Source organism: Geotrypetes seraphini, chromosome 19 (assembly GCF_902459505.1).
Source record: "Geotrypetes seraphini chromosome 19, aGeoSer1.1, whole genome shotgun sequence".
In the NCBI taxonomy this organism is placed as follows: Eukaryota; Metazoa; Chordata; class Amphibia; order Gymnophiona; family Dermophiidae; genus Geotrypetes; species Geotrypetes seraphini.
In genome coordinates this window covers 31,311,634-31,336,179 of record NC_047102.1, presented here as the reverse complement: position 1 = coordinate 31,336,179, position 24,546 = coordinate 31,311,634, and the positions used below count along the sequence as shown (strand labels likewise).

At 42.7% G+C, this 24,546-nt stretch overlaps 1 protein-coding gene across 3 annotated transcripts in view; it reads right to left on the bottom strand.

The window, feature by feature from the left end:
- PGGHG (protein-glucosylgalactosylhydroxylysine glucosidase) overlaps positions 1 to 24,546 on the bottom strand; it is a 45,677-nt gene that overhangs the window by 16,482 nt on the left and 4,649 nt on the right. For 2 of the 3 annotated variants that reach the window (XM_033928878.1, XM_033928880.1), the window contains 7 exons: positions 20,214 to 20,475; positions 18,004 to 18,214; positions 14,140 to 14,572; positions 7,516 to 7,635; positions 7,114 to 7,245; positions 3,543 to 3,654; positions 1,629 to 1,701 (listed from right to left, as the gene is read on the bottom strand). In XM_033928878.1, the coding sequence (XP_033784769.1) occupies positions 1,629 to 1,701; positions 3,543 to 3,654; positions 7,114 to 7,245; positions 7,516 to 7,635; positions 14,140 to 14,572; positions 18,004 to 18,214; positions 20,214 to 20,466 (1,334 nt within the window). In that variant the 5' untranslated portion in view covers positions 20,467 to 20,475. Of the gene's footprint in view, positions 1 to 1,628; positions 1,702 to 3,542; positions 3,655 to 7,113; positions 7,246 to 7,515; positions 7,636 to 14,139; positions 14,573 to 18,003; positions 18,215 to 18,802; positions 18,862 to 20,213; positions 20,476 to 24,546 lie in introns of those variants that run through there. The other variant, XM_033928881.1, reaches the window with a different exon arrangement.

The following is a 24,546-nucleotide window of genomic DNA, read 5'->3' as shown; positions in this document are numbered from 1 at the left end:
TGCCCAGGGTCACAAGGAGCAGCGTGGGTTTGAACCCACAACCCCAGATAAGCACAGACAACCCCACAAGATGTACCAGATAAGCACAGCTTAGGTGAGGGACCTTGGGATGATAGTGTCTGAGGATCTTAAGTGATGAGACATGTGCAAAGGCGTTGGCCACAGCCAAAAGGATGCTAGAGAGAGGTATAATGAGCAGAAGAAAGGAGATATTAATGCCCCTGTACAAGTTGTTCTTAAGGCCCCACTAGGAATAGTGTGTTCAGTTTTGGAGGCAGTATCTTGCTAAGGACTAGAGAAAAGCAACAAAAATGGTATTTGTACCACAAGATGTATGAGAAGATACTTGATGACCTGAATATTGTGGTGGGGAGGAGGGAAGCGTACTGCCCGCCCTTACACCTCAACGCAGCACCAGGCCGAGCGATCCCGGAGTGGCCATATGGGATTGGGGGCAGAATAAACACTCTGATCCAGAAATAAGGTTTCATCTTTTCCACTGAGTTTATTTCACCCAGTTCCAGGAGCCATAAACAAAACCACGTACATCTCTTCCAACTTAGTCCCAAAATATGAACATGATTCTGTGTTTCACTAGCAAGACTTTGTAAGTTCAAAATAGCAAAAATGATCAACCAAAAATAGCCACTCAAACTCAGTTCAATTTCCTAGGCTTTACCAGTCCAGCCCCTTATTTACAGGGCTATGAGGCTCTGGCCCCTTCCTACTCGAAAGGGTCCAGAGAAGAGCGACTAAAATGATTAAGGGGCTAGAGGAGTTGCCATACAGTGAGAGATTAGAGAAACTGGGCCTCTTCTCCCTTGAAAAGGGGACATGATTCATCCAAGCTCAGCAGTCAAAGTCTTTGCTGCCTGATATTGAAAACCAGAGGTGGATGCCTTTGTAGAATGCACTGATTTACGATTGGAGAAGTGCAATACATTTTGATACACACAGAAATCACTTAATCAAATGATTCCCTCATTTCAACTGTGGTATGGAAAATAAATAATAAACACACACATCATACGTGCCATGTACTAATTTTTGTTCCTATCACCTCTGCATGTTGATTCATCATCTCCCACCTTTTCTCTTAGGAATTATACAATTCTGTAAGTAGTGCCTGCATTCGGGTGCCCTGATGCTCTTATAGAAAAACCACACTGGTATCGGTGTACCTAACATTTACAAAGCTGCAGTCAAACCAGCCATAGACTATTTCTTTGAGTTTTGCTCACAGCTTTTTCAATAGCAGCTCCAGGTTATTCCTTGTGCCTGGAGAGCTTACAAGCTCATTTTGTTCCTGAGACAAAGTCACAAGGATCAGAAGTAGGATTTGAACCAGGCACCCCTTGGAGTTCAAGCCCAATGCTCTAACCACTCGGCCTCTCCTCCCCTCTGTAACTTGTGTGCATAAGTCCTGCCCATGCTTCGCCCATGCGTACACATCTCTTGCATCTACAAAACTGTGCTTTGGCACCATGCTGGCACTTGTATAGGAAAGGGAGGATAAATGCATGCGCCAGCTATAGAATTGCCCTTCAAGTTAATTTAATAAGAATTCATCAGACTGTTCATCAAAAGTTCACAGATGTGAGAAAGGATGCTTTCATTTATGTACTCACCTGTTTTGAGCAATAACATTGGTGTAAACAGAATTAGCTACATCGGAATGGTACTCATCAGGGGGCATTACACCTAGAGCAAGACAAAATTATGAAACTGGTTAGGATGAAAGAAGATTAGATCTTCGTCTATGTCTGCTCTAACCCAGAGGAAATTCAAACTCCATTGGCCATCCTACTACTATTAATCATTTCTATAGTCTACTAGACGTACGTAGTGCTGTACACATTATATGCAGGTACCTAGTGGGCTCACAATCTACAAGCACGTCTTACTCCTACAGATTGCAATCTGTTGAAGACCTGGAATCAACAATGTTCTCTAGAATATTTCCATGTTACAATAGCTCAGTGGCATGCAGAGGCCCTGGAGGGAACATCATACAGGAACCTGTGAGCCAGCCAGGGCCAAACCAAGGCAACTGGCCTTAGCTTCCATGCTGTTTGTCGACTGAAAAGGCACCCGGCCTTCAAGAACTCTGCTGAAGCCAACAAAACCTACTGGGGCTAATCCCAGCTCTTGTAAGAGCAGATGGAATGGCTCCAGTGAGAGGAACATGCTCCTGAGACCAGGAACTGTTGACTGAGGAAGACTGCTGGAATACTGTCAATGCCCAAGAGGACACAGAGGAGACGAAGGCCGAAGCTCCCACCCCCTCCCCTGGTGCACTACAGCACATGTTTCAAAATCTCCCATCTGGCACCCATCCAATGCAATCAATGTCCACATCCAATAGATTAAAGGCTGGGGAATCCTTCCCAATTGATTTTGAGTCAAATTGAGAGGTTTTTGAGGCAGAATTTAAAGTTAGAAAAAATATCAATTTTTAAAAATCCAAGATGGCCACCGTCTCAAATTCATTCTAAAAACATCAAAAATAAAAAATAGCAATTTGTGGTCTGGGGAAGTGGGGGACCTGAATCCTCTCCTCAGAAACTATGAAAAATGGAGTTTAAAGCAAGTTACAAGCCACATCCCAAAGTTCCCATAGAAAATAAAGGAGGTACTCACAGTCTAATCTAATCTAATCTAGTCTTTGATTTATATACCGGGTCATCTCTCAATGGAGCTTGACTCGGTTCACATGTAATTAAGACTACAGTACATAAGAAGAATTTTCTTAACTGGAACAACTGGCACTGTTAATTGAAAGTGCCATTAAAAAAACCCAATTAAAAACATTTAAAAATGAACTAGCTGGTAGGAGCTAACTCAGTAGAGCCCAGCCAGCAAGTAGGCGTGGTTAGGGGGCAAATTCTGCGTGAATTTTGAGCATGGGTGTGGACCTAAAGTTTCAACGCCTACCAGCACCTAAGACCACTTGGGTACCATGAGGTGTGATTGTATAAACGGTGCCTAGTGGATGATTAACAATTGCGCTGAATGGGACCTTGAAGTTATGCACCGTTTATAGAATCGGGGCCTATGTGACTTTTACTGCTGTTCTCCGCTGCTTTTAGTACATAAATTTTTGCATGTACCTCCAGGATAAAACCATGCTAAGGTGATCTGTTCTGTCCAAACTCATCAAAATAGTAGCTAACAATTGTACCTACAGCATTGGAACAACATTCCTATCTAGAGCTAATTATTCAAGGTAACTAGTGGTGGTGGATACATGGAACGCACTACCGGAGGATGTAATAAGCAGGAGCACGCTACAGGGCTTCAAAGAAGGTTTGGATAGGTACCTGGAAGACAAAGGGATTGAGGGGTACAGATAGGAGTAGAGGTAGGTTATAGGGATAAGATTAGAGGCAGTTACAAAATTAGTCAGGGACACTGTTCAGGCAATTAGGCCTGACGGGCGGACCGCTGGGCAAGATGGACCTCTGGTCTGCCTTAGCGGAGGCAACTTCTTATGTTCTTATGTAAGATTAGTAAGTTGTTACTCTTTCAGCACTGCGAAATACCTCGTAGGTGGAAGCACTGTTCCTTCTCACTCCAGAGCACTCGGCTGCACCAATATTTGGCAATAGAGCTAATGACTTCCCAGCCTCCTCCTTTGCTAAAAAGCTCTAAATCCTATAAGCAAAGACCAGAGCAATCATCATATAAAAGAACACAGACAATATACGAAACAGTAATTGTTCTACAGACATTGGTAGAATGGAGTATGGCAGTGAGAAAGATGTCAAAACCAGGGCTGATTTCCCCCCCCCAAAATAGTAGGGTAAGGAAAAGTGAATATACAAGAGGTTAGTTCCATAAAAGCCCAAGATAAACAAAAACAGGAGAAAAGGAAAAAAGAAATAAAATGATTTAATAGTAGAAAACAACTGAGTGGAGTACAACGGGTACAAGTGGATCGATTTTTCACTTCATCAAAAATGACAGACTAGGGGACACTCGATGAAGTTCCAGGGAAATACTTTGAAAACCATTAGAAGGACATTTGTTTCACTCAGAGAATAGTTAAGCTCTGGAACGCGTTGCCAGAAGATGTGGTAACGGCGGATAGCGTGGCTGGTTTGAAGAAAGGTTTGGACAAGTCCATAGTCTGTTATTGAGAAAGAAATGGCGGGAAGCCACTATTGCTACTCTTTGGGGTTCCAGAATCTTGCTGTTCTTTGAGATTCTGCCTGGAATCTTGAAACTCTGGAGATCTAGAATCTTTCGTTACTCTTTGGGATTCTGGAATGTTGCTATTCCTTGAGTTTTGGCTGGGTACTAGGGACCTGGATTGGCCACCATGAGAACGGGCTACTGGGCTTGATGGACCTTTGGAATGACCCAGTAAGGCTATTCTATGTTCTTAACTATTCAAAACACAAATAGTCTAAGCAAGCAATACAAATCCCTGTATGTAGGGATCGGTTAGTTAGTTTTATAGATCAATTTGAGATTTTACATTCATAGTACGGAACAGCATTGGGGACGCTGTTAGACAGAATTCGATGGGAAGTATCAGCGGGGATTAAGATGTTAATTATGCACTTTGACTTTTCTAGTGCCGTTGATCATGAGATCCCGTTGGATATGCTAGGTGATTTAGGAGTAGTGGGGGAAGTATTAACTTGGTTTAAAAGGTTTATAAAGTTAAGATGCATTCCTTTATTTCAAATAGCTGGCATTTATCAAACAGGGTCCCTCGGGGTTCTACGCTGTCACCAATACTATTCAATGTTTTTCTACATCTTTTAGGTTTTATGTCGGAAAAAGCAAATTTCTAAATATTCATTTATGCTGATGACATCATAGAACTTATATCGATTAAACCAGCTTTAGAGGAAGCTTCAAAAATTGTTAACTGTATGAATATTTTGGAAGATTGGATGTGGAATTTTGGATTGAACTTAAATAAAGAGAAACCCAAATTGATGTTGATGGAATGTGCAGTACTTAGGTAAAATCAATTTAATTCTGTTTTGTCCTCGGTGATTAGGATTTTGGATGTGCAAATAGATAAATCCTTGTCTCTGGAACCTGACGTTAATCTCTATTGACAAAGAAAGTATTTGCTCTATTTTGGAGATTAAGAGCATAAAAATAGCCTTACAGGGTCAGACCAATGGTCCATTTCCCGTCTTCACAGTAGTCCATCCAGGTCACAAGTACCTGGCAAAAATTAGGAAATATTTTACACATCATTTTTGATTACTAGTTTAATCTTTATCGTAATGTTATTTATCTAGATTGTTCCAGGTCTATGCTAAAGAAATTGCAAATGTTACAAAATATTGCATTTATTTAATTTTTTCATTACCCCTTGGTTCTCGATTGAAGCCAGGATCAATTTTCAGTTTTATCGTTTAATATTTAAAATTTGTTATGGAGAAGCTCCGGTACATATGGTATCGTTAGTAAATGGACGGAGATCTACCAAATATGATTTGTGATTACATTCTCTATTTCAGGTTCCAAAAGTGAGAAAATATTTAAATTATTTCAGCAAAATTTTGGCAAGATTTGCCACGTTATATTAGAATGATACATCATTTTAAAATGTTTAAAAAGGAAGTAAAGACTTATCTTTTTAAGAAATATATTACAGGCTAATTGAACGTGTGATGTTTTATAGCGTTTGTAAACCGCTATGAATGACGTAATGGTATTGGCAGTAAAAGATTGTATTGTATTCATTATAAGATAACCCAACCAATAGTAAGTATATAGCACTCAAATGTTACTACAGAGAATTGCTATAAAGGAAGGAAAAGATCTCAGTAATGCTCAGTAGGGAAATAAATTGCTGTCGATTTTTGCAAAAAAAACCAACAACCCAAAACTTATTTTCCTGCCAAGACTCTTTTCTTGTGATGGAAATACTAAAATTTGAAGTGTTCCAGTTCTGCTAGCAAACTATTAACTAAACAGAAGATTGTCTTTTAAGGAAATATAAAAAAGATAATATTACAGTTACATAAGTTGAATGAAAGGCTAATTTTTGCTGGTGGAATCCCAGTGTGTTCAGTACTGAAAGATGTACATATCTGTTTTTATTTCTCCAGTGTTGTAATACTTGCTGCGTTTAATTTGTTGGGGTTCCCAGTTCAATTTCTGTTTCAATTTGTGATCCCTTGTTCTGTATTTGCTAAAGGTTTGTCTGTGTTGTGTTTAAAGAAGTCATTTAAAATTGTTTTATGTGTGGTAATAACGGGAGGTGAGGATATGGGGGAAGGGGGATCAAGACGGGATCAAGGGCCCCCTCCTTAATTTCTGCCTTGTCTGTAATTACTAAGTGACATATGTACACATGTAGTGTTTTACATTACTTCACATTATGCTTCGTACTGGATTTTGGATTTACTCCACACCATTCTCAGGCAAGTTACATTCAGGTATATTGGGTATTTTTCTGTCCCTGGAGGGCTTACAATTTAAGCATGCAGTATGGGGTGCATTGAGCAGTTGTGGATCTGCAGTCTACAGGCATGGGGATGTCGACTTTGCCAGTCCCCTGCCCCCTCTGAAGTCAACTTCCTGTTCTGGGGCAGGGGACTGGTAGAACCAATTGCAGGAGTTGCCTATAGACTGCAACTGCTCAATGTACCCCCAAACTGGGGGAAGGGAGGATGGGTGGGTGCGAGGAGGGTGACACACCTGGAGGAGAGGGATGCTCTGACGGTGGCAACCAAGTTAAACAAGCCGCTGTTCACTAAAGCCTCTTGAAATCTCTGCCCATGTATATCGCAGCTTTCTGAAATCACCGTGTACAGGTGTATTCAATCTACAGACAGTTCTAGAATAGCCCCAATGTATTATAAGGGTGTCATTATTAAATTGTTTGTTGTTTATAATCTTTTGTAAACCGCGTTGAACTTTTGGTTACGCGGTTAAGAAGTGTGATGTTATGTTATGTTATATTATAAGCACCAGTAAGTTCATTTATTAATTTTGCAAAATGAAAACAGCTAAGAAATGTACTAAACTTATCAAATATGGTTGCCATGTTCTTACAGTTTTTGGATCAGTAAAATGAAAGGTGTTCATGGCCCAGCTGTACCTACTCCAGTGGTCAAGGCTTGAATGAAGTAAAAATACCTGTGTAGTGTAATAGTATTGTTGAAATGCCAATACGACATCCCCATTGATATGAATTTCTTCTTCTCCGTAGATCTTATCAGGACAGACTTCATAACCAGTAGCTGCACTTTCCCATGGAAACTTTCCACCCTGTGAGAAAAAAAGAAATATCTCCACTAGTCAATATATATTGCCATTCCCTCAAAACTGTTCATCCATTCCTGCCTTCGACACTGTTGATCACCACTTCATCCTCAACATGCTGTCCTCAAGGCATTCCAGGGTCCGTTTCAACATGTCCATTGTAACTCCCTGAGTAACTAACCCAACCTCTTATAATGTAATCTGACCTTGAACTAAATAGGTAAAGGCAGAATAGAAAACCTGATTAAAATAACATATAGTAGGCCTCTCAGAGACCTGATATCCTTGTTCCTCTGCATTCCGTAGTGCTCCATTCAGCATCTGGATCCGATAACCCAGGACAGCTCGGGCTAGTTCAGGGTAGAGAAGAAGGACATTGGGGTATATCCATGTGTCCTGGGGAGAGATATAATGTCAGTCATTTGCGGGAGAAAGCATATACCAATAACGAAAGGAAAGATTGTGTTACTCTGATACTTTTCCCCCTTGACATGAGGACATGTAGATATTAGAAACATTAATAAACTCAACCACTCTAATAGGCAAAAAGTCCTCTTATACAAAACAATATCAACTGAAACAAGTGAGGACTCAAGTAGAAATCAATCCTTGCTGGTTATAATACCGCTCTCAGAACCCTGTGATGTCCTAACACAATAGTGTTTGGAACCATATTTCCAGGTAAATGATGTCTTTCATTGAGTCGGTATTTTGTGTGCAAAAACCACAATCATGCAGCAAGCTCGTATAAAGTGCTAAATATAATAAATATGCTAAAAGATATATCAAAAAAACTTTTTCGCACTTATCTTTCACATAGCTGGCTTGTGGTGCATAGTTGTTCGTTACATGGCTAAACGCCCTACGGGACCCGTTTCACCACAAATAAAGGGCTTCTTCAGGGGTCTTACGTTTAGAAATGTGCAACAGTATTCTCGTTGACACAAAAATGGCGCTGGAAAAAGATTAGTTAGGTAGTACAATGAGCTGCTGCTAGAGTCACAGCAGCCATTTTGAACAGGCAACCACACCTGACAGAAACAGATAGACATCACTCCTACTCATCTATTCCACTAGACCACCAGGGACCATCAAAGTAGGCCTATGGGGGTGGGGTGGAGGGTTCTAGCTAGGCATGATTTATATTTGGGGAATGGGAGGGATCAGGATGGGAAGGGGTGCATTTCCAGAGGGTGAAAGGAGGATTGGAAGGGGGTATATGCTATTCCAAGGGGTGATAGGGAGAATAGGGTGGGGGGTCCAGACCTGGGCAGAAACTCATGTAGGTCCCAACTAATATTTAACCAGGCACTTTATAAGTGTCTTATGAAGGTCCTGGCTTAATAGCTGGTCAGCGCCAATATTCTGGCTAGGTCTAGCAGTCAGACCCCAGGAACAGTCCAGCTATTTCCAGCACCTAGCTCAACTTTAATTAGTCCTGGACATTCAATACTAGTGCCTAGACATGGCCTGATCCTGAATATGTGGGCTAATTCTGACTGCAGTAGTCATTGTTTACAAAGCACTGACCATCACAGGCTGAACATGGTAGGTAAAGCCTGATCCCTTCACAGACTGCATAAACGAGGAATAGAAGCCTCTTCAAATTCAATAATAATCTTCCTACGACCCTGTCCTTGACAAAGCTCCACAGTCATAGTGAGCACTAGTCTTTGACTTCGAGATTAACTAAACCCAGCTCAAGGATTAGAATTTCACAAGGCCAAGGGGAAAATGAAGCATAGGCTGAGGCAGTTCCTTGCTTTGCTGGAGTCCATCTTCAGACACTGCAAGCCTAGTTTGGGACACCTTTGCTGGTTCCCTAATTCAGGCCCGAATGCACTAAACTCAGCATGCATTTAACAATCATCGCTAAACCAGTTCGAACTGGTTTAGCATCAAAGTAATTTACTGACTGATGCACACAATAGCTGCCCACTACTATTTATCATTTCTATAATGCTGAAAGGCGTACGCAGCGTATTACATTTTGATATTTAATAGACAGTCCCTGCTTGGAAGAGCTTACAATCTAACCTGAACAGACAGACATGACATAGAGTTGGGCATGCAGAACCCAAGATAACATAACATCATTCTTTATTTATATACTGCACATTTGCCTTTCGGTTCATGGCGGTGTACACAAGAATACAATAAGGAAAAAATTATTAACATTAAAATTGGTTAACCCATGAGCAGGTACGGCACACAAAATCTGTCCCAGATAGGGATCACAATCTGGGCTAACGAGAACTTTAAACAGATAGGAGAAAAAAAGAACAGACAATATTAAGTTCAAATTAAAAGAAAGAGCAGGGAAAAGAGCAGGAAGAGAATCAGAACATTAAAAAAGCCAGCGCACACGAGCCAGCCAGATCGGGCCGGCGTGGGAGCCCTGCTCCGCCCCCCCGATCCAGCAGGAGGACATTTTACATTAAAAAAGCCAGCGCACACGAGCCAGCCAGATCGGGCCGGCGTGGGAGCCCTGCTCCGCCCCCCCGATCCAGCAGGAGGACATTTTACATTAAAAAAGCCAGCGCACACGAGCCAGCCAGATCGGGCCGGCGTGGGAGCCCTGCTCCGCCCCCCCGATCCAGCAGGAGGACATCTTACATTAAAAAAGCCAGCGCACACGAGCCAGCCAGATCGGGCCGGCGTGGGAGCCCTGCTCCGCCCCCCCCGATCCAGCAGGAGGACATTTTACATTAAAAAAGCCAGCGCACACGAGCCAGCCAGATCGGGCCGGCGTGGGAGCCCTGCTCCGCCCCCCCGATCCAGCAGGAGGACATTTTACATTAAAAAAGCCAGCGCACACGAGCCAGCCAGATCGGGCCGGCGTGGGAGCCCTGCTCCGCCCCCCCCGATCCAGCAGGAGGACTACACAATTAAAAACAACAGCGCCAACGGCGCGCCGCCGTTCGGCGTGCCGACTCGTGGAGCACCTGAGAGGAGCAACGGAGAGAAGCACCAACAGACCTTAGAGACGTGAATACCTACACCTCGGAGACCACTCCACCAGACCTCTTGCCTACCTCCACCATAAGGTAAGGAGCGAAAGATCCCCCGCTCCTCCCACTCCAGCCAGAACTCTAAGAACGAACCACTCCCTCTACCTAACAACCCGAACACTCCAAACCAGACATCAAACATGAAGCCCTCCCGAAATACACACAAAATAGCAGCCATCCTGATAATTCTCCTCATTTCTAGCTGGAATACAACAGCTAACAACCTACCCACCACAACATCAACCGCAAGCACAACCAACTTCCAAATCCCCAACAGAAGAACACCCACTCCAAGTTACCCAAACCAACACACCAACAATCAACAACCCATCACTGTTATCCGGAGAAGAAGATCAACACCCCCAAAAACAAAACCTCAAACAACTACCACAACACTCATATACCCGGAAACAACTTACATTCCACAGACCAACACGACCTCCCTTACATGTGCCTATGTCAATATCAGATCTCTAGGACCCAAAACAGAAAACATAAAAAACTGGATAACAACAGAAAAACTTGACTGCTTATTCCTCACTGAAACCTGGCTAACCTCAGACACAGACCCTAGAATAAAAGAAGTATGCCCGCCGGGATACAAAATAACAGTAACCTGCAGAGAGAAAAAAAGAGGAGGAGGTCTAGCAATAATATTCAAGAACACCATAACTCTAAACATACTCGAGAAAGTATCCACTCCACAATTGGATTTCCTAGCGTGCCAACTCACAAACACAACACTAAAAAACTCTCTAAACTGCCTTCTCTGCTACATAACACCAGGAAACTGGACCACAGTGAAGCCCGAATTTGAAAACTTCATCTATCAAAACTCACTAACAGCTGACTACAACCTCATACTAGGAGACCTAAACCTACACCTAGAAGATCAAACCTCCACACCAGCAAACAACTGTCTATCCTTCCTCAATGCATTATCCTTCAAGATCCTAAACCCACAAACCACTCATGAAAAAGGTCATCAACTGGACATTGCAGCATTCATGACTCACCAACCAACCAATCAAGAAATCCAAACTCCTAACGGAACATGGTCCCCATCACTATGGTCAGACCACTACATCTTTAACTTCAACATCAACTGGACCAAAACCAAACACACACCTCAAACAAAAAAAACCACATATACCTCACGCAAACATATCGACCCAACCATCTTCTGGTCAAAGGTAGACGAAACCATCCAAGACTGCGACCCAAAAAATTTCATCTCCCACTGGAAAAATGTATCCGCCAACATACTTGATAATCTGGCACCCCTACATACCAAAACCAGAATCAGAAGGAAATCAGACCAATGGTTTGATAATGAATTACTCCAACTCAAAAGACAGTGTAGAAGATTAGAAAGAAAATGGAGAAAAAAGAATCAAGAACAAACAAAAACCGACTGGAAAAAAATCAACAAACAATACAAAAATCTACTAAAAGACAAGAGGAAAAGTTACTATACCAAGCTCATAGGCACAGAAACACAAGATTCCAAAAAAATCTTCCAAATACTAAAAGAATTAACAGACACCAAACCATACACTACCACCACCAACACACCTCCACCATCACCCACCATCTTAGCAGAACATTTCAAGAATAAAATCACCAACACCAGAGCCACACTCATACTCAACCCATCCAACCAAAATCCAATCACAATCCACCCCACAGGAAAAGAAGCAATCGCAGCAGACAGAACTTGGTCTCAATTCCCAAACATAAAATGGCCAGAATTTAACAAATTATACAAAAAATACAGCCATGCCTCCTGTGACCTCAACCATTGCCCCCCATATCTCCTTACCACCTCTAGTATAAAGTTCCGCACCATAATTCTACAATGGATCCAATTCACGCTCACAGAGGGCACATTCCCGGACAACCTCAGCGAAATTGTCATCACCCCAATCCAAAAAGACCCAAAGGCACCACAAAACCTCCCTTCCAACTATAGACCTATAGCCTCAATTCCGCTATATGTCAAAATAACAGAAGGCCTAGTAGCCAAACTCCTCACCAATTACATAGAGGACCACAACCTACTACACCCCATGCAATCAGGATTCAGAACAAATTTCAGCACAGAGACATTACTAGGCTCCCTCATGGATACCGTCAGACAACAACTTAGTATAGGGAAAAAAATGCTGCTCATACAACTGGACCTATCGGCAGCATTCGACCTAGTAGACCACAACATCCTTCTACAGATACTAGATGCAATAGGCATCTCAGACAAAGTATACTCCTGGTTCAAAGGATTCCTAAAACTCAGAACCTACAGTGTAAAATCAAACAAAGAAAAATCAGAATCCTGGTCAAACCCATGCGGTGTACCACAAGGATCTCCACTGTCCCCCACCCTCTTCAATCTATACACTGCCTCTCTAGGAACCCATCTGGATAATCTAGGCATAACATCCTATAGCTATGCAGATGACATCACCATCCTCATCCCATACGATCATTCCAAACATACCATGACAGAGGAACTTCACCACACACTGGAAGCAGTCACAAACTGGATGGAAAATCACAAACTTAAACTCAACCAAGACAAAACCAAATTCATCCTCCTAGAAAACGACAGGATCCAAACCACAACCATCCTAGACATAAACGCAACCAAATATCCCATCCAAACAACCATAAAACTACTAGGCATGACCATAGACAGATGCTGCACAATGCAGCCACAAATAAACAAAACAACTCAAAAATCATTCGCAATCATGAGAAACCTGAGACAAGTCCGAAAATTCTTTGAAGGCACACAATTCCTACTAATAGTACAATCACTAGTACTAGGAATACTGGACTACTGTAACATTCTCTTCCTCCCATGTCCGGCGACTACGATAAGACAACTCCAAACAATCCAAAATACAGCCTTAAGACTCGTCTATTCATTGAAAAAATACGACCACATCACTGAAGCCTACATCAACTCACACTGGCTCCCAATCCAAGAAAGAATCCAATTTAAATTTTACTGCATATTATTTAAAACACTACACGGAGACAGCCCATCATACCTGAATAATCGCCTCATCCAAGCAACCAGCACCAGACACAGAAAAACGCACTCCCCATTCATACCCCCCCCATCCAAAGAAGTGAAAAGAACAAAACAACATGACGGCCTCCTAGCCACACAAGCTGCAAGACTGGATAACCAAATCTCCAACCTTCTGATGACCACCCCAGACTATAAGACGTTCAGAAAAGAAATAAAAACCACACTTTTCAAGAAATTCATAAAACAGAAATAAAAACACGACCACTAAAAGCCCTCAAGATCTTCATATTACCTCTCTAGCTATGCTCTACAATTCATATAATTCTGTCATTCTGTAACGCTGTAATTCTTTATTCATTGTAATTCTGTCCTTAAACTAACCTTTTGTAATCCGCCTTGAACCGCAAGGTAATGGCGGAATAGAAATCCCTGATGTAATGTAATGTAATGTAATGTAACATAGGAGAAATGAAAAAGAAATAAAAATCTTCTCATTTTAGTGCAGGCCTAAATACAACTGTAATATGAAAATAAAAATAGAAATGAAATGAATAATAAATAATGACAATAACAAATGTAAGAAGAAGAGAAAAAAACCTAAAACGGGGAGTCATTTGAAAACTTGTTATGGCAGCTCGGACACCACAGCAAGTCTCAAAGCAGCCGAGGAAAGGAGGACCCAATAATCAGCTGAGGATTGATGGATTGATTTCATTCATTTTCTATCTCATTTTCCCCAAAGAGCTCAGAACGGGTTACATAATGTACCCCCCTTTTGGAAACTGAACCTCTTTATCAGTTAGGACTGGTGGCTTCTAAACACTACCAAAGGAAATAAAATACTGTGCTTACCTGATCCCAGAACACATGACCCCAGTAATCTTCTGCTTTACGACCATTGGAGAGACCTCCAGGGCTGATACCATGAAAAATGTGCGAAGACTTCTGGGGAGGAAGAGAGCTCAGTATATAATATAAACATCCATAGAGAGCCTTCCTCAAGGACATGGGACCATTCAGATCTATAATGCATCTCTCCCAGAGTTCTGTCCATGCTTGCTCATGGGACAGAATGAGTTGGCCTGAGATGACAAGATTCAGTCCTTCAATGAAATACTTCTTTACATTCTCCTCTGACTCTGCCACTGCAGTCAGAAACTCCCATGTCTTTGCCTGCTCCCCATATGGTAGGGTGAGGAACGGAGGAGGTGGAACCCAGATCATGTGCACCTCTGGCTGGGGACCACCTTCCACCTCCGGTGTCAGTGTTCTTCCAAAGATGTATCTGAAATGAGCAATCTTAATATCAGCGTTTTTGTCAACAGTGAAAATTATAACCTATAAAATGAACAAAATCCTTCTATCCCTTCATGGAGATCAAGGGGGTATTAAGCAAAGGATGGGATTATAATGGCAGTGCAAGAGAAAGGGAGGAAGAGGAAGGTAGAGGAAAGCAGGAAAAGAAAAGATGAAGTGGGCACAAGGGAGAAGGGAGTAAGATGAGTGAAAGAAGGGGAGAATGAAAGAGAAATAGAGCGAAAAAGCAAAAAAATAAGAAGGTGAAGTGCGAACAGATGTAAGACGCAGCTTCTGTTCTACACAGAAATACTTAGGATGGCAGGTGGAGGGCAAGCTAGGAATAGAGGGGGAAAAGCCAAAGTACATTTCCACACAACATCTACTACCATATCACACACCCCCAACCCCCTTTTTAAAATTAATAGTATAAGACACCATGGCCTCCTAGCCATAAAGAAACCCTCCCCCTCCAGGTACAACTGCCATTATAATTGATAGCATCATTCAACAAATTCTTCGGTGTGGAGTGAAGTCTGAATTCTCTACAGGATTGGACAGATTCTCAATATAAACTCTGCACCTTCAGTTCGGTCTGAAAAACTCCATATTCCTCAACAATGGAGCTACAGTATTCAAAACCATTCAAATTGTGATTATCACCTCAGGAATAGCACGTACTTACAGGATGTAGAGACCACTAATCTTTTGCATTGTTATTTTGGATGCCAAGGACCTACTTTTAAACAGGACCAGACACTTTGGAAAATAACACAAAACCCTGGAAAAAGACATTTATTTGCAAAACTTTTTATTGGTCAAAAGCACAATCAAAATCCACCAGACAAAAGAATACCACATAGACCAAAGTTTCAAAACCATAAAACCCTCCCCCCCCCCCCACAAAAAAAAATATATATATATATAAAGAAATACAAGGCATGGAGCAGCAGAAGAGCAAATGTCACAAACAATACAAGAAAATAACTATACAGTCAAATATTCAATACATGGCTACGAGCATATCCAGTCAAAGAGGCCCAGAAAGGCTCCCAAGTAAGTTGTAATTGATGGCCCTTCACAGAGTCCATCTCAGAAATGTCACAACGTTCCATCTTCAATTGATAAATCATCAAGGATCGCCATTGTGTATCCAGCCAATGAACTAAAATAGTTTTCTTTCCAAACAATAAGGCACGCTTCAAAAAAGTATGTAGGCCTCTCGGACCAGGATAAGCCAAGGCTGAAGTAGTGAAGAGCATCTTTGGATGAGGCAAACAACGAGCGTTGAAAAAGATATTTAAACTGATACTACTTGGAGGTCTTGGCAAGAAAAGCATCCAAGTGTCAATTTATGCTGTTTTTGTTTTGAAAATGCCCCTAAAAGCCAACATGGATTTAGTCAAGGGAAATCTTGCCTCACCAATCTTCTACATTTCTTCAAAGGGGTGAATAAACATATGGATAAAGAAGAGCTTCTGTCTGAGCCCTTGGTGGTGGTGTCTTTAGATGCAGAAAAGACATGTGATAGGATAAAGTGGCCATATTTATTTAAAGTCCTGGATTGCTTTGAACTAGGTGCATGGTTTATTGCAATGGGGGGTCTGTTATCTAGTTCTCTTTCTGCTTGTGTGTTTTTTTAATGGAGTGTTGGATGCTTTCACGTTATCCGGGATGATATGCAAGGGTGTCCGCTCTCTCCTTTGCTACTTAATTTGGCTGTAGAACCTTTGACCATTGCAATACGGCAAAAAAGGGATATTTCAGTAGTTTGAACTGGAGCAGTAAATTGTAAGCTGTCAGCATACGCTGGTGATTTATTGTTTTACATTAATGTGTATTCTTTGCCAGGCTTGTTTATAACTATTGGGAAGTTTTCAGGTATTTCAGGCTATTTGATGAATTGGAATATGTTGGTGGTTATGCTTCCTTCTGTGCATGTTCAAAGGTTCAGTCACCAAGTTGAAGTATTTGGGCCTTCAGTTGATAACTCACTTGGGTTGACTAGGCAATTGCTGCTTACGCTGGTAGATGAGCTTTTTCTCTGGTGGTCTCCCATGTACTTGACTTGGTGAGGTAGGTTGGAGGTGATCAAGATGGTGTTGACCCCTAAGATTAATTATATATTGAATATGGTACCTCTCCTGTTTTCGGATTCCTTTTATAAGGCTCTAGAGCAGACATGTCAAACTCTGGCCCGCGGTCCAAATTTGGCCCGTGAGTGAATTCCCTAATTTGGCCCGCGTTGGTCCTGCTTGCTCTCTGCTTAGTGGCGACAGAGGGAAGTAACCACCAGCTACCGGGTCAGACACAGGAAAGGACCAGCCATGAGACAGCGAGGACAAAGGGGAGGGGGAAATGGATGCTCCGGGCTCAGGAAAAGCGCCCCCTGCAGCTGTACTTCCAGAGATGTAGTTAGCATGTGAGTCGTTCTTATAGCTCTCACTGCGTCCTTAGCTTTCAGTACCGGCAGGGGCTGTTTGTCAATACCTCTAGCAGCAGCAGCAGCAACGGCAATGCCTGGCAGGCAGAGTCGGCAGTCTGAACAGGCTTCTCCTGGCCTGCTCCGCTGGGGATTTTCTTCTGCCACGTTACTGATGATACAGGAAGAGGGAGCACTGGCAGTTAGGCTGTTCATGCTGCTGCTGTTGTAGGAGGCCCGAAAGTTGATGTCTCATGGGGGGCTCGTCAATCAGGAAGTGCTGCACAGGGGGATGGGAGGAGGGATGGAAAGATGCTGTACAGGGGGATAGGAGGGATGGAAAGCTACTTCACTTTGGGGGTGAGAGGAGAAAGGAAGAATTATTGAACATGGGGTGGAGGAGATGGAGAGATGCAACAAAGAAATAGAAAGGGGTGAGGGTGAAATCTTGCATTTGGTGGAGGGGAGAGAGACATGCAAGAAGAAGAGATAGAAATGTTGGACATAGGGTGGAAGGCAGGGAGAGTTGCATGGGAAGAAGGAAATGCTGCACGGCCAACTGTCTCCTGCATTTGGTGGTAACATTAGAAATTCAATTGCTGGCACCATATCCAGCAACCGACATTGAATTTACAGGGGTTTTTTTGGCTGGCCAAAACAGCCAGTCAGCCAACTGATGAATATTGGCTTAACCGGCTAAGTCCTAGTGGCAAAAGGTAGACCTGCTTTTTAGGCAGGTCTATTTGGCCACTAAGCTTAGCTGGACAGCCACTCAATATTGGCAGTGAACAGTTTAGTCACATGACATAGCCAGTCACTGACCAATTCGCCAAATGGGGTATTCAGCAGGAGATAACCAGCCACAGAATACCAGTGGATAACCGGCTATGTGCTATTTAGCCAGCCAGAAGCCATTTCTGGCCAGCTAAATAGCACTGAATATCGGCCCATTACAGTCATAGACATCTTCCCCCTCCCCCCTGAAAAAACCCACTCACTGGGCTCCCTGGAAATCATGTCCTTTCTCCAGGTGTAGGTCTTGACTCTGGGGTGTGAATCCTGACTTGAGCTGCACTGTGATTGGCTGAGCTGCGGTTGCTGAGCGCTCTATGGACACAGTGAAGGCCATCAAGTGAAGGTATGCTCGATGTATAAATATTCGCTGGGTGATTCTACACTGTGAGCTCTGAAGCTCACTGATGAAGGTACCTGAGAACAGAAAGGAGAAATATTTACTTCAAATTAGAGAATGACACGGGGGAAAAAAAATATCACCATTCCCGTGAACTTGTCCCCGTCCCTGCCCTGTCCACGCAAACTCAATCCCCATCCCCGCCCTGCAAGCTGTCAGAGCCCACCCGTACAAGCCTCGAATAGTTATGATTTTATACTGAACTTATTTTATTAAAGTATAAAAAGAGACTATTCTGTACAATTGTCATTTTATAAACACAAATAATACAGAGCAAGGATCAACAAAACCCCTGTCTCCCCTCCCTTTCACAAATATCCCCTCCACTATTGTGAAAACTGAACAAACCAAATTACTACAGAATGCTACATAGAAATATAAAGCTAACAGAATACTTTAGTCACACATGGCAGGAATAGTGTTAGGGGAGTGCAACTAGGGCAACTGCCCCCTGGTCAGAGAGAGAGCCCTAAACCAGCTGGAAGCTAAAGAAGCACTGCCTGGGCTTTTCAGTCCCCAGTTATGTCTAATACTAGCTTTAGTAGGATACAAATCTGAAATATTCTAATCACAAAATATAAAATAAATTAATTTTTTTTTCCTACTTTTTGTTGTCTGGTAATTTAATTCTTCAAATCATATTGGCTTCAGGCTTTGGTTTTGGGTTCCTTTTGTCTCCATCATGGCATGGCTGGCTCCTGAAGGTAAAATAGGCACAAGAGGAGCTGGGGAGAAGATGCTGAGTCTGACACGGGCACAATTTTTTTACCACAGGAGCAAGACTTTTCACCACTAACACGGGACGGTAAAAGGTCTTGTCCCCATTCCTGCGGTAAACCAGTTGCAAATGTCCCCATTACTGCAGTAAACCCAGTGACCATGGTTTACCGTGGTAAACGGTCCTTGTGTCATTCTCTACTTCAAATCTCTAGGAACACTACCTGCAATCCAAATATACACTTGCCATTTAGAGAGCAAAGGAAAAGAAAGCAGACCCTTTCAGGTTTTATAAATTCAAATCATACATGTTTCTAGAATACCCATACCATCCACTGTCATTGTCAACTGTCATTGTCCACCCCAGCCCTAAAGATGCAGATTAAGCAACACCGTTGCAGCTTCTGCAAGGATTGCATTAACTGGACATTCAAAACTTCATTTTACATAAGGCATCTAGCGTGAAAATGGAACATCCAAATTAAGCCATTCACAATTTTCAGCCTATTTGCCAAAAAGCCTACATACAGGGCCACAAGAAATACACGTTTCCTTAAATGTGCAACAGGAGCAAGCATCTTATAAAAATACTCATTTACAAAAAGCAATGTTGCTTATCATTAACAATGTAATTCATAGAAATCAGAATTCCTAAGGCACAGAAGTAGGTGACATCATCTGACAGCAAGAGATAAACCTGCTCTCTCACAGCTCAGAACAGCCTTTTCAATCTTGCTATGGAAAAAAAATCTGTTACAAAGGTCCAACATTTAGATTAGTTTCAGAGTAATAAAGAACCTAACTTAAAGCCAGGTCTTCATACATCAGACTGACAATACGAAGCCATTAAACCCCAAACCCCAGCCGCTTCCATTCTACACAAACAGCATTTCACCATGAATATTCAGATAAAACAGACTATTCCTCCATTCAGTTAAAAAATGCTCTATCGCTAACCCCATTAATATATCAAACAACTGTGCCTTAGTCTTTTGCAAAATTTGGGGCTATGCCAAAGACCACAAAACTATAAGCTTATAAGTGACACCTGAAAATGAAAAATAGTTTCAATTCTTACACAAACCTCCAAAACTGTTGCACGTTGATACCAACATAGAGTTCCCACCTCTAGATGACAGGACCAACACTCACTAGCCCCCACCCCACACCTTAGACACCTTCTATGGCATCCAAAGAGTCTCTCTCTTCCCTTCTTGCTTTATTCGTAGGCTCTCCATAAGCAATCCTCTTTTAATCCTCTGCTATCTCAATTGGCAGGGCAGATGGACCTGTGTGTACCTGTTCTGGTGTTCAGGGTGAAGGTCTCGCTCATCTCGTCCTCGCAGGACATTCTCAGTCTGACACACAGTGGGCTGGGTACATCAGCTCTATGGCAATCCCCCACTGCTCCATTATATACCCCATTCACATGGAACACGTCCCCATAAATGCGGGTACCCAGGTATCCGTTAGCAACTGTTGCCATGAGACGTGGATCAGAAGGCAGGGTGCTGGTAGTGAAAACACGTGGATCCTGATCGAGGGCCAACATGGATGCGACCTAAATGGTAACAAGATGTAATATTAGAAGCAATTGTGCTGTATTATCGGACAGAAAATAATCTGGTCAAAGAAAAACAGGCTAGGTCTGGATTGAGGCCTAGACAATGTAGATAACTGATTTCTTTATTTATTTATTCATTCATTCAAGGGGAGCTCAGAATGGTTTACATTAATTTATTCAGGTGCTCAAGCATTTTTCCCTGTCTCACAATCTATCTAATGTACCTGGGGCAATGGGGGATTGAGTGATTTGTCCAGGGTCACAAGAAGCAGCGTGGGATTTGAACCCAGAACCTCAGGGTGCTGAGGCTGTAGCTTTAACCACTACACCACATACTCCCCAACTGTCTCCAATTTCATAGGAAGTGGAACAATGCCATCGCTGCCATGTGTCCTTATGGCCCTGCTGCCACTGTGCTATTCGTCCTAGATTACGGTCCAAAAAATGCAGAGCAGGACCTTCCCCTCCTGGGCAAGGGCTCTCTGTTGCTAGAAAAAGCCATGCATGGTGCAGGGCCCATAGCAGTGCTTGTCAGGACTTGAGGGCTTTCAGCCACCTGTTGGACCGGAGCTCTGCTGCTGCGACACCCAGCTCTGAGGAGATGAAAAACCTGGAGAAGGGTTTGGAGCAGGAGCCAGCAGCCAATATGGCTCATTTTGAAATGTTGGCACATATGCCCCTATCTTAGAATAATTTCTGACGGGTGAACCCCAGTTGTATAAGAACACCCCTCATCCAGTGATACCTGTAAGGTTAGAGGTGGTACGTGAGGCGCCCTTACAAACGCCAGGTCCCGGATTCAATACCCTCACAGAAGATTCATTAGGAAGTAAAATCACTCACAAAGACCATTAAAAGTGTTTGCATAAAGAATAGATATATTGTGCAGAGAAAGCAAGATTCATAAAAGTTACAATTAAGCATTACAATTAAGGAGAGAGCAAAGCAGTTTCCCTGCCTTACAGAGTCCAGAGGAAAAGAGAAACAGAGAAGCGTGAAGTTTGACCAGTGTTTCTCAACTTCTTCAAGCCAAGTATCCCCTAAGTCTAACAAATACCAACTGAGTACTCCAGCCCATGCTCTGCCCCTGACCCCCACCCCATTATAATAGTACTTGTAATGCAAATTCTTCCATTCATTTTCCATGTACACACAATATAATCTTATTAATTCATAATGGTAACTACAAAATTAAAAAAAAAACCCACAAAGCACAATATAAGCAGAGAAAATGTTAATTATCATTTATATTTGTTTTATTTTTCAAAGAGGTCAAGGCAGATGCCTTTAAAATATGCAATGTCACCTCAGTAACAACTATAGAAGATTATAACTGACACATTTCGATCACTAAATTGAAAATAAAATCATTTTTCCTACCTTGAATTCCCTTCCCCCAACCAACATCTCTCTCTGTCCTTCCATGAGTCCAACTTTTCTTCCTCTCTCCTCCACCCCTATTGGCAACATGTTTCCCTCTCTCTCCCTCCTCTATTATGACCTTGCATCTATCTGTTCTTCCTCAGGGTCTCTCTCCCTCTGTCTCTTCTGTCTGCACCTCCCATAGTCCAGCATCTGCCTCCTGTCTTTCCCCTTTGGTCCAGGCCTATCTCTCTCTGTCTTTCTTATGCTTACAACACCCCCCCCCCCATGTCTAGCATTTGTTCTTCTTTCTCTACCTCTCTCTCTCTTCCTCCCTCCTGGGTCCAGAATCTTTCCACCTCTCTGCAGTCTCTATATCTTCCCTCTATACACCCCTAAGTCCAACATCTACCCCCCTCTCTTCTGCCTCTTTGTTTCAGGTTTCTCCCTTTAACATATTTATAAATGATCTGGACATAGGTACGACAAGCGAGGTAATTAAATTTGCGGATGATACGAAGTTATTCAGAGTAGTAAAGACGCAGGGGGATTGCAAAGATCTGCAACGTGACATAATCAGGCTCGAGGAATGGGCATCGACATGGCAGATGAGGTTCAACGTGGATAAGTGATGCATGTCGGAACCCTTTAAAATAGTGCTTTTCTTCGGCGCGCTGTCAACCTTGCCTCAGTTGTCTGCGCGCTGTTGTCTCGCGAGATTTAGTCCCGTCACCATTTATTTAATACAGTACATCTTTTTTTCACTTGCAGTCCATTCGTTGTCCTTTGTGATGGATTTGCGCCATTGTAATTGAAATACTGTATCTTTTACTTTGCAGCCTATTCACATTCATTGTCTTATTTTTACCGTTTCTACCAGATGGCGCCATTGTAATTGAAATACTGAATTTTTTTACTTTTCAGTCCATTCACATTCATTGTCTTTTTTTTACCGTGTCCACCAGATGGCGATATTACCATTTCCTATCTATTATACATAACATTTTTTTCCAGCAGTATCAGCTTATTTTAATTTTTTACTTTCTCGCCCACAATTTATCCACAAGCTGAATTTTTTTAATTTGCTATGTATATGTGGGTGTTTTCTGTATTGACTTGCACTCACCATATATCCACATGGCTTTTCAGATTTTAGCATTTCCTGTTCATCGTATGATTTGTTCTTTTCGGTTTTCAATATTTACTCCTGTTTTGGCATACGTTGTATTTTCTGGACCTTCATTTGTCATAGACGTCATTTTGGGCACCTTTTATCAAGCTGCGATACAGGTTTTTAGCGTGGTCCAGCATAGTAAATGCTCCAGTGCTCATAGAATTCATGTGAGCAGCAGAGCACTTACCTCGCTGGCCCGCACTAAAAACCTCTGCACTGCTTACACATCACTGTCGCCTCCTTGGGGATCTTCTCGCAGACTTGAGCATTTTAAAGGTGAGACACTGACTAGGGGGGAAGCGGGACATTCGAGGAAGACAGCCGGGCGCTCACTTAAATTAGCCGGGTGGAGCACCCGGCTAGAAGACGCTAGGGAGAACACTGGACTATATCTGGAAAAAGCAGCTGGGATCATTTTAGGGCAGATATTTGTCTGAACAGAATTATCTAGGTAACTAATGAGTCTGCACGGTGTAAAAATGCCAACTAGTTAATGCCTCCACTGCTGCCTCTTTTTATCTGAGTATAATTTTGAGCAGATGACAAATTGCCCGTGTAGAATTTAGTAGCTGAGCAGGGAAAATATTTTTAACAGTTGTGGATAGTCCAACTAATTTGAAACTTAGCCAAACAAGCCTTTTCAATATACAACATGCAGGAAACGGCAGCAGATTAAGCCCTACAATGAGCTAATGCAGGGCAAGCTAAGGCCAGTGCTGACATCCTGAACTGGTCCCTTCCACACACACCCCTCCCCCATTCCCCGCACTGGCATCACCTCTACCACTATCACTGATTACCTTTTACTGTGATAAGAGCCAGGGTCATGCTGAGGCCCAGGGCAGAAATTAAAGAGGGGGACCCCCAATTCCTCTCCTCTCTGCCCCCTCCCACCAAATGCCCTCCCATCCAGCATTTCTCCCCTTCTCCTCCTCTTTCCCCTCCATCCCCATGTCAACCACATGCCCTCCCATCGTTTTAAAATCAGCTACTCCAGGGGGGCCCACATGGGCTTGGACCTGCTTCTGAAGCCCCCTCACCTTTTAAAGTGCAAGGGGGTCACCAGTGTGGCAGTGATTCCCTGGTGCTTCTCAAAGCCTCTTCAGCACTATTTCTGTGTCAGTCTGTTCCCCTCTGATGCAACTTTCTGTTTCCACTTGAGCAGACCACAGCAGAGGCCATGGGCAATGCCAGAGAATCACTGCCATGCCAGCAATCTCCTTGCAAATTAAAAGGCATGGTGGGGGGGGGGGGGGGCCTCTGGATCAGGTATGAAGAAGGGAAAGATATTCCAAGCATCAGGGGCCCCCCTGGAGCTGTGTGGCCCAGGAGGGCAGCTGCCCTATTTGCCCCCACCCAAACAACAGCCCTGGTGAGAGCATATTGCTTTGCTCCCATCACTGTGATCCCAGGTACATTAGACAGATTGTGAGCCCACCAGGGCAGATAGGAAAAATACTTGAAAAACCTGTATACAAGTCCCAAACCCTTTCCCATCCAAAGTTTAAACAGAAGGAAAAAAAAATCCTATT